The 14,300-nt window shown below is 47.7% G+C and overlaps 1 protein-coding gene across 1 annotated transcript; it reads right to left on the bottom strand.

The window, feature by feature from the left end:
* Positions 1-806: 806 nt before the first annotated feature.
* RSL1D1 (ribosomal L1 domain containing 1) lies at positions 807-9,235 on the bottom strand. The gene is made up of 9 exons (XM_004691752.2): positions 9,076-9,235; positions 8,032-8,171; positions 6,548-6,686; positions 5,914-6,062; positions 5,726-5,827; positions 4,556-4,649; positions 4,349-4,474; positions 2,712-2,990; positions 807-1,884 (listed from the first exon to the last, which is right to left on the bottom strand). The coding sequence occupies exons 1-9, from the start codon at positions 9,172-9,174 to the stop codon at positions 1,558-1,560; spliced, it is 1,455 nt and encodes a 484-aa protein (XP_004691809.1). The 5' UTR covers positions 9,175-9,235; the 3' UTR covers positions 807-1,557.
* Positions 9,236-14,300: the final 5,065 nt, after the last annotated feature.

Genomic DNA, 14,300 nt, shown 5'->3' with positions numbered 1-14,300 from the left:
ATTCTATGCCAGTGAAACTTGGCAGCTGAATGGTTGAGCTCAACACAATTTTTGGGAATTGTCAATCATTATCTTCTAGAAGGCTCAGAATTTTTAAGGCCTTGATCTTTTCCTGTAATTTTAATTATAAAATGCTGCTATAGACAGGTCTTAACCTATTGAAGACAGGGCTAGGCTGAGACACAGAACCTGTGAAATATAAACACCTTGTTTGCCATTTTCTCTCAGGACCGTTATACAATGGTCACTAGAACTAGTATTTTGTGATTGATCATGCGGCACTAATTTAAGATCCAAACCTGGACAGGGGGTGCTGATGGCTCACGGGGTGCAATGGGGCCTCGGTGCAGTGAATAACATTAAGAAATGGCAATTTAAAGCTTAAGTCGACAGCGCAGAACCTTCAAATATTTAATAAGTGGCATGTCTTCGCTCTGAACATCCTTAAAAGGGACTTTGAGACAAACATGATCTTTAGTCAGGTACTTAAAATATGGGAGTTTTCATGTTCGTGTTTGTATACACGCACTGAAACACTGCGTTTGAGTCTCCACCGAAGAGCCCTGTACTGTCTCCCAACGACACCCGCCACCCACCTGCGCCATTCAGCAGGGGCTAAGCAAGTCACATGTGACTGTGACAAAACTTTGTTTGGCAAGAGAATACGATCAAACCGCCAGGAAATCGGTGGGACCGCCTCCTGCAGAGCCAACTCCTATAGGAAACAAGCCTGCACAACACCCACAGGTATATTTATTCTTAAATGCCCAAGACGACAGAATTATAAATTATCACGTGAGACCTTCGTCATTTAAAAAGTTAATGGTTTTATTGATTTGTGCCACTAAAAAGCAAGCTGTCTCAATTTATCCAAGGTGAGCGGATCACTCCTTGCTTCTGAATGAGACCTCTGGAAGCTCCCTTCGGCCTTTCCTGCCCTCAGCAGGAATGCAGGCCCAGTCTGAACCTGCTGGAAGTCAAGTTTGATACCACCAAAAAGCCATGAGGCCCGGCCCGTCTTGCTGCTGATGCAGGGAGCCCTTAAAGGCATCCTGACAAGCTGTAGGGATGTCTGAGCAAACCCGAGTAATGAAGCTTGTGCAGCTAAGTGGTTTATTTTGTGAGCACACGTGGTGACAGATGTGACATACACTCACTATGGTGCCTCGCATCATGTATAAATGCTACCCGAAGTGAATGTCACTCACACCTCAACTCAGTACAACCAGAAGAAATGAAGTCACATCCCTGGCATTCAAGTAAAGCCAATATGGAATGCCAAAGGTATACTCAAAGCAAATGTCCATTTTAGTAATAAAAGTACAACCACAGAGAAACACTGTATTTCCCCTCTGTTATATTAAATACACAAAAGAGCAATTAGAAAATGGATTTACTTCAAACTACTGGTTCTCACACTCAGGAACACACATCAGAGACGCGCAGAGGTCTGACACTAGGTTTAAGTTCGGGTCTCGCGCAGAGAGGGCTACAGGGGTCACGACAGGTATGTTAAAAGCCCTGTGGGTAGCTCCTACGCTGCTCCCCCCGGCGGAGTTACTGATTTGAGGGCACTTTGGGCTTTTTGGTAGATTGTTTGGGGGTTTGGTTTTTTTTGGCAGATTTACTGGGAGTAGCGAAGAATTTGGCCTCCGGCTTTTTGGGAGTTGGTCTTGGGTCTTTTTTCCCCATCGGAGTGCTTCTTTCTTTCTCTGCTGCTTCTTTAACAATTTTCGGCTTCTTCCCCGGGCCTTTCCCCAAGGTTTTGGGCTCTTCGGCTTTCGGGGTCTCCACAGCAGAAACAGCCTTTCTCTTTTTCCCTCGAGGTGTATTGGGACCAGGACTCTTTTTCTTAGACTTCTTTCCTGTGGCCTGCTTTTGCATCTAGAAAAAGAAAATTAAATAAGCCCAGGGGAGAAAAATGAAAGCAAATGACAATGTTACTGTTATTAAGTAACTCCCAAAAGGTTCACCTCAGCAGGCGCAAAGGAGGAAGGCAATGAACTCTGTTCACAGAAGTCAGTTACAAAGACAAAACACAGTCAGAACTTTGTTTTTGAGTAGAGAGAAAATGACAGACCATGAAAAGTTTGAAAAACTTTAAAAACTAAAGTCCTCAATAACTGCGATATAGACTGTAATTTACAGCTTCCCTTATGTCTGTATTTATAAGCCAAATATCGTGTCTTCTTCCTAATTGCATGGGTATTTCCTATGCACTGTAAATTCTAAACATTATTTTGAGTAACTTTATAGAAATCACTGTGAAGACAAGTCACTCTCCCGCTCTGGCTGACACCACGAATGAAGCTTTCACATGCTACCTACCTGACCCACTTCCCAGGTGTGCCCACAGGGCACCAAATATGCCTGCGGCTCCTAACCTCACCCATCACCTGCTTCCCACCCACATGGCCGAAAGGACAGGCCCCGTCTCCCAGAATTCTGACTTTGTTTGGCCAAGTCTCCCTCAAGTCCCACGGCATGTAGAAGGAGGTGTTTACTTGCTGTCACTCCCACTTAGAAGCCACTGAGTATTCATGCTGTCTGCAGGCTGGGGCTGGCGGGAGCAGTTTTCATCTATTATGTCAAAATCTCTATTACAAAAGGTTTCACTTGAAACAGATTTATGCAAACACCCCCCACCACTGCCAGCCGGACACACTGGCCCCTGCGTTAACCCCGTCAGAGCAAAGTATTAGCGAATGTACCTCTCCGTTTTCTTTAACAGGCGTTTCCCCGATTGGTACCAGTACTGGGATCTCTTCTTCTGATTCGCCCTGCACTTTCAGTGCAGCCTTCCCTGCACCCGTCTTCTTCTTGTTGCGCTTTGGGGTCCCTGCCTTCTGGGGCTTAGGGCCCTTTGCTGGAGTGCCGCTGGCCTTAGGGGCCTCCTCAGCTTTAGTTAGGGCCGCAGGAGCGTCAGCAGCCTCTTTCTCAAGCCGCTTCTTTTGCAGATATTCTTTTCGCCTTTGTTGCTTTCTTGCTTCCTACCAAAAGAAAAAGCAAAGATAATTTGAGTCGGGGTACCTGGTGTACCTGGCACCTGCAGCTCTCATCATCCCTATGCTCCCTGAAAGGGCCTCGATGTGTGACGCTCTGAGCAACCCCCTCCACCCTGCACTGCCACCAAACTCTGTTTTGCCTAAGTCAGAGTCAGGGGCACGCTCCGTGGCTGTACCCAGATTCAGAAATCTGCCCATCTGAAGTAGTCAGTTTCGTCGCTGGCCTCATTTACAGATAAATGAACAACAGTCCTACACTTTCAGCCTGTGGTAAGAATTACATTTTGGTAAAGCTGCTATAAAAACCTAACAGAAAGCCCCAACCTCTCGCAGGCTGCAGCTGAAAGTCAACAGTTAGGGCTGGAGCGTGGGCATAAATAGGGAATTCAAATCCCTGTCCCCCCACAGTGCAGATTCCAACAAGGGCCCCTGGTTCACCCCAGGTAGAGCTAAAAAGGAAGCCACGACGAGGGTTTGCTTTGAGTCACTCGGGGAACCTCAAGATTCCTTCCGGTGGCCCGTGGCTGATTGCCCCTAAGAGGGAAATGTCAGTCCTCTGGAGAAAGGGCTTTTCCTGCCTCTAATGCTAGTTTTTCAAATGAAATGGCCACCCTGCGCCAAAGGTCGCCCAGCAGAGAGGAACTAGCACGGGGAAGCCCCAGCCGAAGCAGCGTCTGACTGCAGGGTGGCCGCAGTACAGCCCGCTCCCCACACGCCGAGTAGTAAGAGGCTCTCAGGCACTCCGAGCGCAACGAGGTGCCTGTGAGTCCGAGCACCCACACCCTGGCCCTAAGTAACATCACCCAGTAAAAGGTGCTTCTCTACCCACGGCACTGCTCCTGCTACGGTCAATCAATCCTTTGAAAAGAAATGAAAATTTGGGCCTCACTGGTGGCGCAGCGGGTTGGAGCGCAGCACTGCGAAGCTGGCCGTGGCCGCTTGGGTATGAGTTCAATCTCTGGCCAGGGGGTGACCCACAGGGTACGGCAGACCCCTCCTGTCCCGGCAGCTGCTCCCCTCAGTGGTGTACTCGTGGATCTGCCTGTTCTGCTCCCCACTGTCTCTGGTGAACCCTCTTACCCCTGCAGCTCTGGCCTGTACCCCAGTTCTGTATGCACAAATAAAATCTTAAAAAATGAAAACCAACACCACTGGCATGCCCCCCTCCCCCAGACTTGGCCCATCTCCAGCTCTCGCGGATCTCCGCCAGCCCAGTTCCACTGGCCAAAGGAAACCTGAGAGGACCATGTGCTTTTACGACGGACTGGCAGCGAAGTCCTCTCTTCTTGGGGCTAGGTTTACATCCTGAATTAAGCACACCCAGGACTTCAAAGCCCACTAACCTTTTTCTTTTGGCTAGGAGTGCGCACTCCTTTGGCTTCGTCCTGAACACTGACAAATGAAGAAAAGATGGGAAGAGAAGCAGACCTTTCCGTTTTCACATACAAGAGTTTCACGCTCTCCCACTTCTGAAAGACAGAGAATAACACGATCACACGCGTTCGCTCTCTTCTACATGAATGAGCGATGCTGCTGCTCCGAGACCGTACCTCTGGCAACTTCTGTGCGAGCCCCTTGGTGACCGCCATGATGTTTTTGATGATGTGCGGAGCCTGCATTCCAGTGTGGCCGACGCGGATCGCACTGAAATCAAACACGAGGGAAGAAGATGCTAAGTACACTTACGCTGCACAGCCAGGCGTAGGCACGCAAGACTTACAGATGCACAGCCCTAGAGTTCCTAAAACAGTAAAGTCCTCGGGCCTTGAGTTTATTGTATTCATTGGCTCATTTCCTTACAAGGCCGTTCTGAGCACATGGGAAAGGCGGACCACCCAGAAACGCGCTTCTCCTGACCTGCCGACCACGACGAGGTGGTGAGGAGCTGGTTGGTGCAAAGCTGGGAGGGTCAGTGAGCAGGGAAGGGGGAGCTCGAGCTCCACTCAATAAACAGGCCACTCTCTGAGGGCAACTGCTCCTGGGAGCGGGTCCTGGGGACTAGCATGAGGAGTTTGCCACCCCCTTTTGGCATCCCGCTGCTCTGACCTAGCCACCACCGAAGCAAGCATCCCTGCTCCTCATTGTAACGGTCTGCTGGCGAGCAGGAAGCCCGAGTGCCCGGTGCTCAGCCAGCGGGCCCATGTGCCTGGGTCAGCCCCTGCCTCCCTGCCATGGAGCTAAAAGGCAGGGCAACCGCCGGCTGGGCAGTCTCCAAATGAGGGGTGGGCTGGGTGGATGGCTCTGCCCACTGCGTGCCCTTTGCCACCTGCCTACAAGCACACTCACGGTAAGATGGCAAGGGGGAGAGGGAGGGAAAGAAAACAGCGGGGGCAGGAGGTGCAGAGGAAACTGATTTCCATACAGCAGTTCTACCAAACAGCCCCAATCTAGAGAACTGATGTCCAAAGAACAGAAAGATCTAGTTCTGTTACCATTTCTGTGTAGAAAAGTTTCTAAAACCATTATTAAATATAATATTAGGGGCCTCCCTGGTGGCACAAGGGGTTAAGTCTCAGCACCATGAAGCTACTGGCAGCCACGGCAGACCTCTCCCGACCCGCCCGCTGCTCCCCTCAGCAGTGCACTTCCTCGATCTGCCTGTTCTGCTCCCCGCTCTGTCTCCGGTGAATCCTTTCACCTCTGGCCTATACCTTGGTTCTCGAATGCATAAATACATCTTTAAAATATAAATAAAACATTAAATTCTGCCTTTCACCCACCTGCAAGAACCACTTTTAGAGATGTTTAGGACAGTTCCTCCTATAGATTCATTGATCTCTTTGGATAAATTCTTGGCCAGTAGGTTTACAGGCACTGGAAATCTGCAAAAACACACAGACACTCATAGCACAGTGTAACACCAATAAATGTCATGCTGCTTATATCACGTCATCGCGAAGAAACGTACTTCTTTCTGTGGTAGAAATGTCTCCCCAGGTGTGTGGGCAAAAGCCGCCTAATTCTTGCATCAGTGAGGAAGAAGTCAAAGCTAGTCAAGAGGCGGCGCTTGGCTTCGTAGGCTTTATACTCTGTTTTTAAAGTTCGAAAGGGAATAATCTAGAAGAGAGAAGTAAAAACACAAACGTCAGAATCTAAACAAGAACTACCTGAGCAACAACCTGTATTCAGGTTTGAAAGCAGCTGAGCACGCAGTGACTGCATGCCTGACTGGGCCTGGCGCTGGGAGACCAGAGGCGAGACCTCAGCCTGTCCACCACACGGGCTACAGAGCAGGGTGGGGTGCCTGTCCACCCAGACCTTGCGAGCACACAGCCATGGCCGAGCGGAGCGACCTTTTGTCAAATCTTCAAGATGTAAAAGCCACTGATGCACATACTGATCTTTTAGGTCAACAGAACTGAAAAGCACATCCCTGACTAAGGAAGGTAGGGAGCACTCTCCTGAGACAACGAGTGGGAATTACAGAGAAAATTAAAGCTTAAACACCTGGGAGAATGATCAGGACACAGAAATGTACTACTTATCACTTCAAGGGAGTCACATCTTTCGACTGACTTGAAAACAGTTAACTTGCTCAGTACCTGAGAAACAGTCTTAATTCCATGCTTGTTCAAAAGCTTCCTATAAAAACCTTCCGTTTTCTCAGGAGTTGAATCGGGTTCATCCTTGGTAAATAAACAAACGTCTGCTAAATCTGATCGAATACTATGAGGCAAAGGTCTGCAAAACACAAGAGAAGGAAACAAAGAATAAGGCATTATAGACAAAATGTATGTGTATAACCCTCAGAACACAAACCAAATTCACTATCGTTTCAAGAGGCTTTGTGCTATTTAAGTACCCTGAGAACACTGATATATCACTATTTGGGACACAAAAGTTAAGATACAAAGACCCCCCCAAGAAAGAGTGTACATACAGTTATTAAAGGTTTAATATGTGTACATGTACTAGAATGTGCTATGATAATCTAGTTTCATCAAGACAGTGGTTTAGAACTTTAAGTCGTAGAGAACTCTGGGCTCTATCAACAACCTCACTGTTGAGATAAAACCGAAAACAAAGAACCAAGAGGAGCCAACAAATATAAGGTGACTATATGTTGAGCCTTAAAAAGGAAAAAAGGTTTTAGCTCATTTCCTAAAGAAGCACCAGGCACGAGGCCACATGGAAACACATCCTTGGTTAAGCAGAAGGCAGTGAATAGTAGCATAGCCACCCCCCAACGAGAAGGTAAGACAGTTCCAGAATCCAAGAGGCAGGAAAAGATCCCAGAGAACGCAAAAGGGGTTTCCAGAGGGAAAACACGTGGAACAAGACTGCGTGCGGGATACACAGTCATCACTAAAGTTGTGTGGCTGGGGCAGGTGCTCGAAATCAGGTGGGAGAAACCTCTTCCTAATCATTCTCACCCGCATAACCCACCTTGGGCAGCAGAAAAGAAACAAGCTCCTCTACAAACAGTAGGGGAGTAGGTGCTTTGGCACTGAGGAACTAAGAGACTCCAGAGAGGTAGGAATGCCAGAAAGAAAAACCAAGTTAGTTGGGATCATTTTTAAAAATATAACTAAGCTCCAAATATGCCACAGGACCTACTTACACTAAATCACTATTACTTTTTAATCTGCTGAGCCTGTAAGTATACAAAAGAGGGCACCTCAGACTTAAGGTTTCTGGTAACAAAAACATTAACTGCCAAGTTTTCACAAAGCACTCATTTATGGCCAAGTGTCCAATAATCTGTACAAAGAACAAATCTTGGGGAATTTGGAACTAATGACAAGGACGGCTAACAGATTCTATCAAGATACAAAGACCATGTGACTTATTCTACCTTGGTTCTCCAAAACCAGGTTTTTGGATTTAAGAACTGCTTAGCTTAACTGTCCATCACGCCCCCAGAAAACTGGAGAAATTTCTAGAAATTTTAAACACTCCCTATGGCTTTTTAAAGCTTGTATATTTATTTCAATTTGAGATTTTATTTGCAAACTTTCCATCAGCAATAAGTTACACAGAATGAGCGAGCAAATAAAAACAGCAAAGGCAAAAGATCAGAACTTACAATCTGACCCTCAGTTCTTTACTTGGAATTTTCCATAAGACCACCATTAAAAAGAAATTTTCATTTTCATTCAGGAGCAAGCCATCAGCATTCTTCCTGGTCTTGGTATGTGTCAACAGAACTTCCACTGCCTTTTTAATCTGCAGAGTAAAGGTAACACAAGTTTCAACCTAATTTCGCATTTGCTTCCTCCCAAGCACTTTTTTTTTTCTTTCAATTTTTTCCTGCAGCTTTAAAATTATCTAATTTTAATTAAATATAGCTAATTAACAGATAATTATAAATAATTATTAGAAATTACATACAAAGTGATAAATTGTCACACAATCATATTCTTTATTACTTTTTTTAATATAGTTTATTTTTACATCATTTTGTTTTTCCATCTCAGTTGCAACCCCCTTGGGCTTCCCATCATCAAATCACCCATGTGCCATCACCATAGTCCAGTGCATTTCCTTCCTCCCCGCCCCCCGCTGTTTCCTTCCAATTTTTAAATCGGCAATCAAACGAAAAGCAATGAACCGAAAAGCGTCTCTACATAAAACACTGTTCTCGATGGTAACGTGCTGGTCTTGCATTCAAAGAAAGCCGAAATCCCAGGGAAAAAGCGCAAGACACGGGCAAATAACTAACGTTTACTAAGCCAGGCCCCGAGCGGGAGGGCGGCCCTTATCTTCCCACCGACCCATCCGGGGGCGCGGGGGGGCAGCAGAACCCTCTCTAAGTAAAAGATAACAGGAGCTTGCAAAATAAAGCGACTTCGCCGACATCAACAGGAAGCGTTCGCACCCCAAGGAAGCAGCCCTGCACCCCAAGTTATACCTGCAGTCCGTTACAAGGGCCAGGCCGCAGGCCTGGGAGAAGCGGGCGCCTCCCCCGCTGTAAACCAGCAGGCAGCCTGGGCTCAACCCCCGGGAGCCTCCCAAACCCCGGGCGACCACCGAGACGCGGAGCTCACCGCGGGTCCAGGCCGCGCACGCCGCACCGCGCGCCTCACCAGGCCGCGGCCATCCCGCTTCCGAAGCCTCGGGGGCCACTCACCTGCTCTTCGTCCAACTGCTCCAGGGCCGTCGGGGTCTCTGGAGTCGACGTTGACGTTGCGGTTGCGGTGGCTGCAGCGGTCGAAGCCGGGGCCTCCATTTCTCCCTCACCTCGTGCAGATGCGCGTGCAGAGACCTGCAGCTGGATCCTGGTGCGCACGCGCGAGCCGTGGCCGGAAGCCGGGCTACGTCCTTACGTCACTTCCTGGCGGGCGTGCCCGGCGTCTGGGCGTTGCGCGGCGGCGCATTTGGCGCGCGCGAACAAACTGTTGGGGCCGATTAGTGCCCAAGCTGCGTCTCTCTCTCGGGCTCGCTGTTTCCGGGAGACGGAGGGAGTAGCCTCTCCCTCGGGTGAAATGGAGCGGGCGCCGGGGGTCGGGAGAGGAGTCCCGTCCGCTTTCCCGGGGGGGGGGCCACCGGCCTCGGCGTCCCTGCCTAGGGCCGGCCGCCCCGGGACAGCGAGAGCCCGGTGCCCGCCACCCGCCTGCCGGGACACCCGAGGGCCCATCCACGGGGCCCGCGATTCGGGCGGAGGCAGCCGCCCAGCGCCGGGGAGCAGCTATAATTTTTAAAAAAAGATTTATTTATCTATGCATACAGAGCTGGGGTACAGCCCAGAGGTGCAGGGGCGTTGAGAGGATTCACCAGAGACAGAGTCGGGAGCAGAACTGGCAGATCGATGAAGTACCCTGCTGAGGGGAGCAGCGCCGTGCTGGAGAGGCCTGCTGCTCAGGGGCGGGGATCACTCGTAATGAAGTGGCTTTAGCTTCTCAGTGCTGGCTTTAACCGCCGCGCCACCAGGGAGGGCCGCTATAGAAATTTTTTAGCGAGGGAAGCATGGGCGGAGGAGGCTGCACCTGTCCGGTGTTTTCCAAGGTGCACCTGGTCGCCAGAGCCGGGTGGCGAGGCGGGCCGGCTGCTAGTCGCCAAGGAGTGGCCTTGGCCAGCAGCTTGCAGACAAGCATTCCCCAAGTCGTGTGCTCCTGCTTCCACTGGTCGCTTCTGGATTCTAGTGTAGGTTGGAATTCGTGTTAGCACGATGTTATAAACGAGTGCCTGCTTCCAACGTCAGCTGTTTTCTAGTGAACTCTGGTAGTCTGAAAAGAGCTTCGGCCCTGTTAGCACTCTGACTTCTGGGCCCAGCAGACAGCCTGAACTCGGTGAGAGAGCTCTGGGTGTCTGGGAGCACAAGTCTCTGCAGGGCGGGTGGGAGGGGACAAGTGGGAACTGAGCCCAGGAGGATAGGTTAGGGATTTTGTCCACTGTTAAGCCGAGGATTTGTATTTTGGGGATACACAGTTTTCCAACTGGAGGTGCTGAAGAGGAGGTAGTGCTGAGTTGTGCTTCAGGAGCGTTAATCTGGCCATCTTAAAGGTGAGTCACGTGCCCGGGTTCTGACACTAGTGATGGAGCTTCATTTCCTCCCCGACCCCCCACCCCCCACAGGCTTAGGGCTTCTGTGGAACAATATGTCAGCCAGCGCGTCTCAGGGTGGGTTACAGAAAGACTAGTCTCCACCTGGCCCGCCCCTTAGGCCAGGTGACCTGCCAACACCATCAGGTGAGCTGAAAGTGGATCTTTCCTCAGCAGAAGCTGCAGTGACTGCATACCTGTGAGACCTGCGCAGGAATCGTCTGGCTGCCTACTCCCAGACGCCTGCCCCACACAAACTGTGAGGTATGCTTTCCAGCTTAGCCGCTAAGTTTGGGAGAAGTTATTCTCCGATAGTTAACTCATAGGGAATTCTAGACCTTCCCTCTTTAACAGCCGCATACCTAACAGACGTCTGTGTTTTCTGACTGTGATTGGCATCCGCCAACTGCCATATTGCCCAAGCCAGAGTTTGGGAGTCATCCTTAACACTCACCTCCCAGGTCTATTCGGTGGTAAAGCCTTCGTTGTTTCTTTTAAATAACTCTTGGGCTTAGTTCCTTTTTATCCCTTCCACCTTGTCGTTCAGGCCATCAGATTTTCCCTAGACCACTTCAGCACCTCCTCACTTGTCTTCCCACTTCCAGTTTCTCTCAGTCATCCTCTCCCCTTCCACTAGAATAGTCTTTGTAAAGTGCAAGTCTGATAGCAGATCTGATTATGCTTACCCACCCCTTTGGATTATTATTGTCATTGAGGTGGGGTGCACATTCTAAGATTTGTGTCCTATGTATCCAAGTTTACAGCCACTGTCTGATATTCAAGCTCATTTATCATTTGTCCTGGAAAAAAGTGTCTTGGTTTGAAAAGTAAATTATATGATCATCATCCTTGATAGGTTAGACGCTTCTATCTGCTCCCTTCTGGTCACAGCTCCTTAACTTCACAGCTGTCACACACCCCTTCAGTCTTTAGATTAGATCCTGGTTTTATCTCTGCGGTTTCCACTTCATACCTTCTAATTTGCTCTAACTTCGTCCTGGAACGCATCACCTTCATAGGTGCTCTACCATAATTCATTTTTCCTCTTGGCCCTCCCTGGTGGCCCAGTGGTCCAAGGGGTTAGAACGCAGCTCTATGGAGCTGTTCGCAGCTACTGCAGCACGAGTTCCATCCCCGCCAGGGAGTGACCCACAGGGCACAGCAGACCTCTCCTGTCTCCCTGCTGCTCCCCGCAGCAGGGTTTTTCAGTACATCTACCTGTTTTGCTCCCCACTCTTGTCTCTGGAGAATCCTCTCACTGCCCCTGCACCTCTGACCTGTACCCCAGTTCTTGTATGCACAGATAATAATTTTTAAAAAAAATTTCCCTCTTTGAGGATAAGCTCTGAGAGGGTAGGGGAGAGCCATGTAATGGTAGAATGACTACAGATATATCTTCACTGTTTTATAGCACCTAGCTCATATATAATATACTTTGTATTTTTTTGAAGAATGAATGGGTTCTAAGACTTCCCAAATCCATTCTAGATTTGGATTTCTTACAATGTCCTGAGGTAGTGCTTATGTTGAGGAGCATAGGAAATATGGTTTTTCTAAGTATTGAGGGTTGATATAAGAGTACTAACTCTGAGGACAAAATATAAGACTTGACCAAAAATTGGGTATATAAAGAGGGAACCTCAGATTACCCTTAAATTCTGTTAACAGAGCAAATGGTTAGTGGTGTTGCTATAACTTAGGGAAGGCAGGAGGAGCATTAGATTGGAAGGAAAATAAGTTGTTTTTTTTTTTCAAATTTGAAGTTCCAGTGGTACATCTGTGTGGATCTGGAACATGGAAAAGAAGGTTCCTGATGTAGAGAATGAAATTGGAAGCCATGGAGGTTAAAAAGCTGTGGAAATATATGACTTTGCAAAAAGTAGTATAGAGAAAGAATAAGACTATGGAGAAATTCTCAGTTAGAGAACAGGAGGGGAAAGAGCCACTATGAGAGAAATAATTGAGAATGTGGAAGAAAACCACGAGGGTGGCAGCGTACTAATCACCAAACACTGAAGCCTGAGGCGGCATCCTGATAGGCATGTGGTTGGACACCTGGGCGCAGACCTCAGAGATAGCAATTTCAGTGAAAGAATTGTGGGGAATGTAAAGGATACCAGGAAAATGGAACATTGGTCTATCTTTACCGTCAAGGCACTTGAGTGATGTTTTTTGTCCCAGGAAATTTTTTGTATTATCACTTTTGGAGGATACTGTGTATAACAGCACTTACCTCTGTAACATTTGTTGAATTGCTTGTTAGTTAGCATACTTGGTTTTCACACAAATTGAACCTCACAGCAGCCATGTGTAGGCTGCTGCCATAGTAACAAGTTTACAAGTTGACCTGTTTGTAATAAATACTGTTAAGAACTTAGTTGACTTAAAACTACCTGTTCTTGAACCCCAGTCCTTATATGCATAAATAAATAAATCTTAAAAAAAAAAACTTGGATGATTTAAGTATATTGAATGGTAATGAGAAGAATGTCTGATACTAGTGTTTTATCCAGCTGCGACCATAACTTTGTTTCCTCTACTGAGTTCTCTGAGGGCCAGAACTAAGGTTTACATTTTTTTTTTAAAGACTTATTTACTTACACATATAAGAGCTGAGGTTTAGGCCAAAGGTGCAGACGGTGAGAGGACCAGATAGTGGGGAGCAGAACAGGCGGTCTACTGAGATGCACTGCTGATGGAAGCAGTGGGGAGAAAGGAGAGGCCTGCTGCGCTCTGGGGGCCGGCTCCCTGGCTAGGGATCAAATTCCTGAGCAGTAGCTGCAGACAGCTGCAACGAGTTAACCCGTTGGGAGGCTTGCCTGCCATGTGGGGGTCACATACTTACTGCCTCCTTGAGACTGCTCCAAACTTACCGTTTTCGGTAGCTTTCTGCTTCACATGTGCTCTTTTTAAGACCTAGTGCCACACCGCTGCTCCTCCCGTTTTTCTTTTTCTTTGCCTTTTCGTCTATTCTGTCGTAGTCAGGTGTCTTAGACTTCAGTTCCATTCCAGTTCCTTACAGTCTGGTTCCAGTCACACTGTTTCTGTTCTCTGAAGTCAGTACCTACATACTTTTTTTAACAAAGTCTAGTGGTCTTTCAAAAACCCTCATTCAGCTTTGCCTGTTAAATATGAACCCATTCTCATGATTCAGTGAAATTCCTAAGGCATTTATCCTACCTTAGTTCTGGTGCCTGGAGCTGTTCTCTGCCCACCTGTGGCTAGGCTGGTGCTTCTTTCCCAAGCTCTCTCTCTTCCCCAGGGCAGCAGCTTTCTGCCTGCCTGTGACCTGTACCCTTCTTCCATTGCCTCAGCAAAAGCAGCTCTCCTCAGGGCCATCTGCCTGCCACCATGCAGGCCTCTCAGCAAACCTGTGCCTTTGGGGCAGCTCTTTCTGCCCTCTTGTGTCTATGCAAGCGTCCTTTATTCTTCTCTGCCCTTTGGGATATTAAAAGTTTGTCCCTAGTATTTATTAAAACTAGATTACAATTCCTGACCACCTGTTTTAAATTTGGACTCTGCATTTGTAGAAATGTATTCCTTAGTGTTAAACTTTTGGATTTATGCTAGGAAACAGCTTTTCTCCAATTAATCTTGTAGAACAAACCTGGAAAATGAATCCTTATTTCAACATTACTCCAGTTTTCTGAGTAAATATTTCATGCATGAATTAAGTAACTTAAATATTTTTAGAACTATCATTTCTTTTTAGAACTTTTAAAGCAAGGTATGTTGAACACACTATTGTTAGATTACATGTTATCTATTTGTTCTTTATTCACTAAAGGTAATGAACTTTTAAACATGAAATAT

This window comes from Condylura cristata, unplaced genomic scaffold, assembly GCF_000260355.1.
Source record: "Condylura cristata isolate star-nosed mole 26May11 unplaced genomic scaffold, ConCri1.0 scaffold00032, whole genome shotgun sequence".
Taxonomy (NCBI): domain Eukaryota; kingdom Metazoa; phylum Chordata; class Mammalia; order Eulipotyphla; family Talpidae; genus Condylura; species Condylura cristata.
Note: the sequence above shows the minus strand (reverse complement) of the source record. Positions and strands in the feature narration are given on the sequence as shown.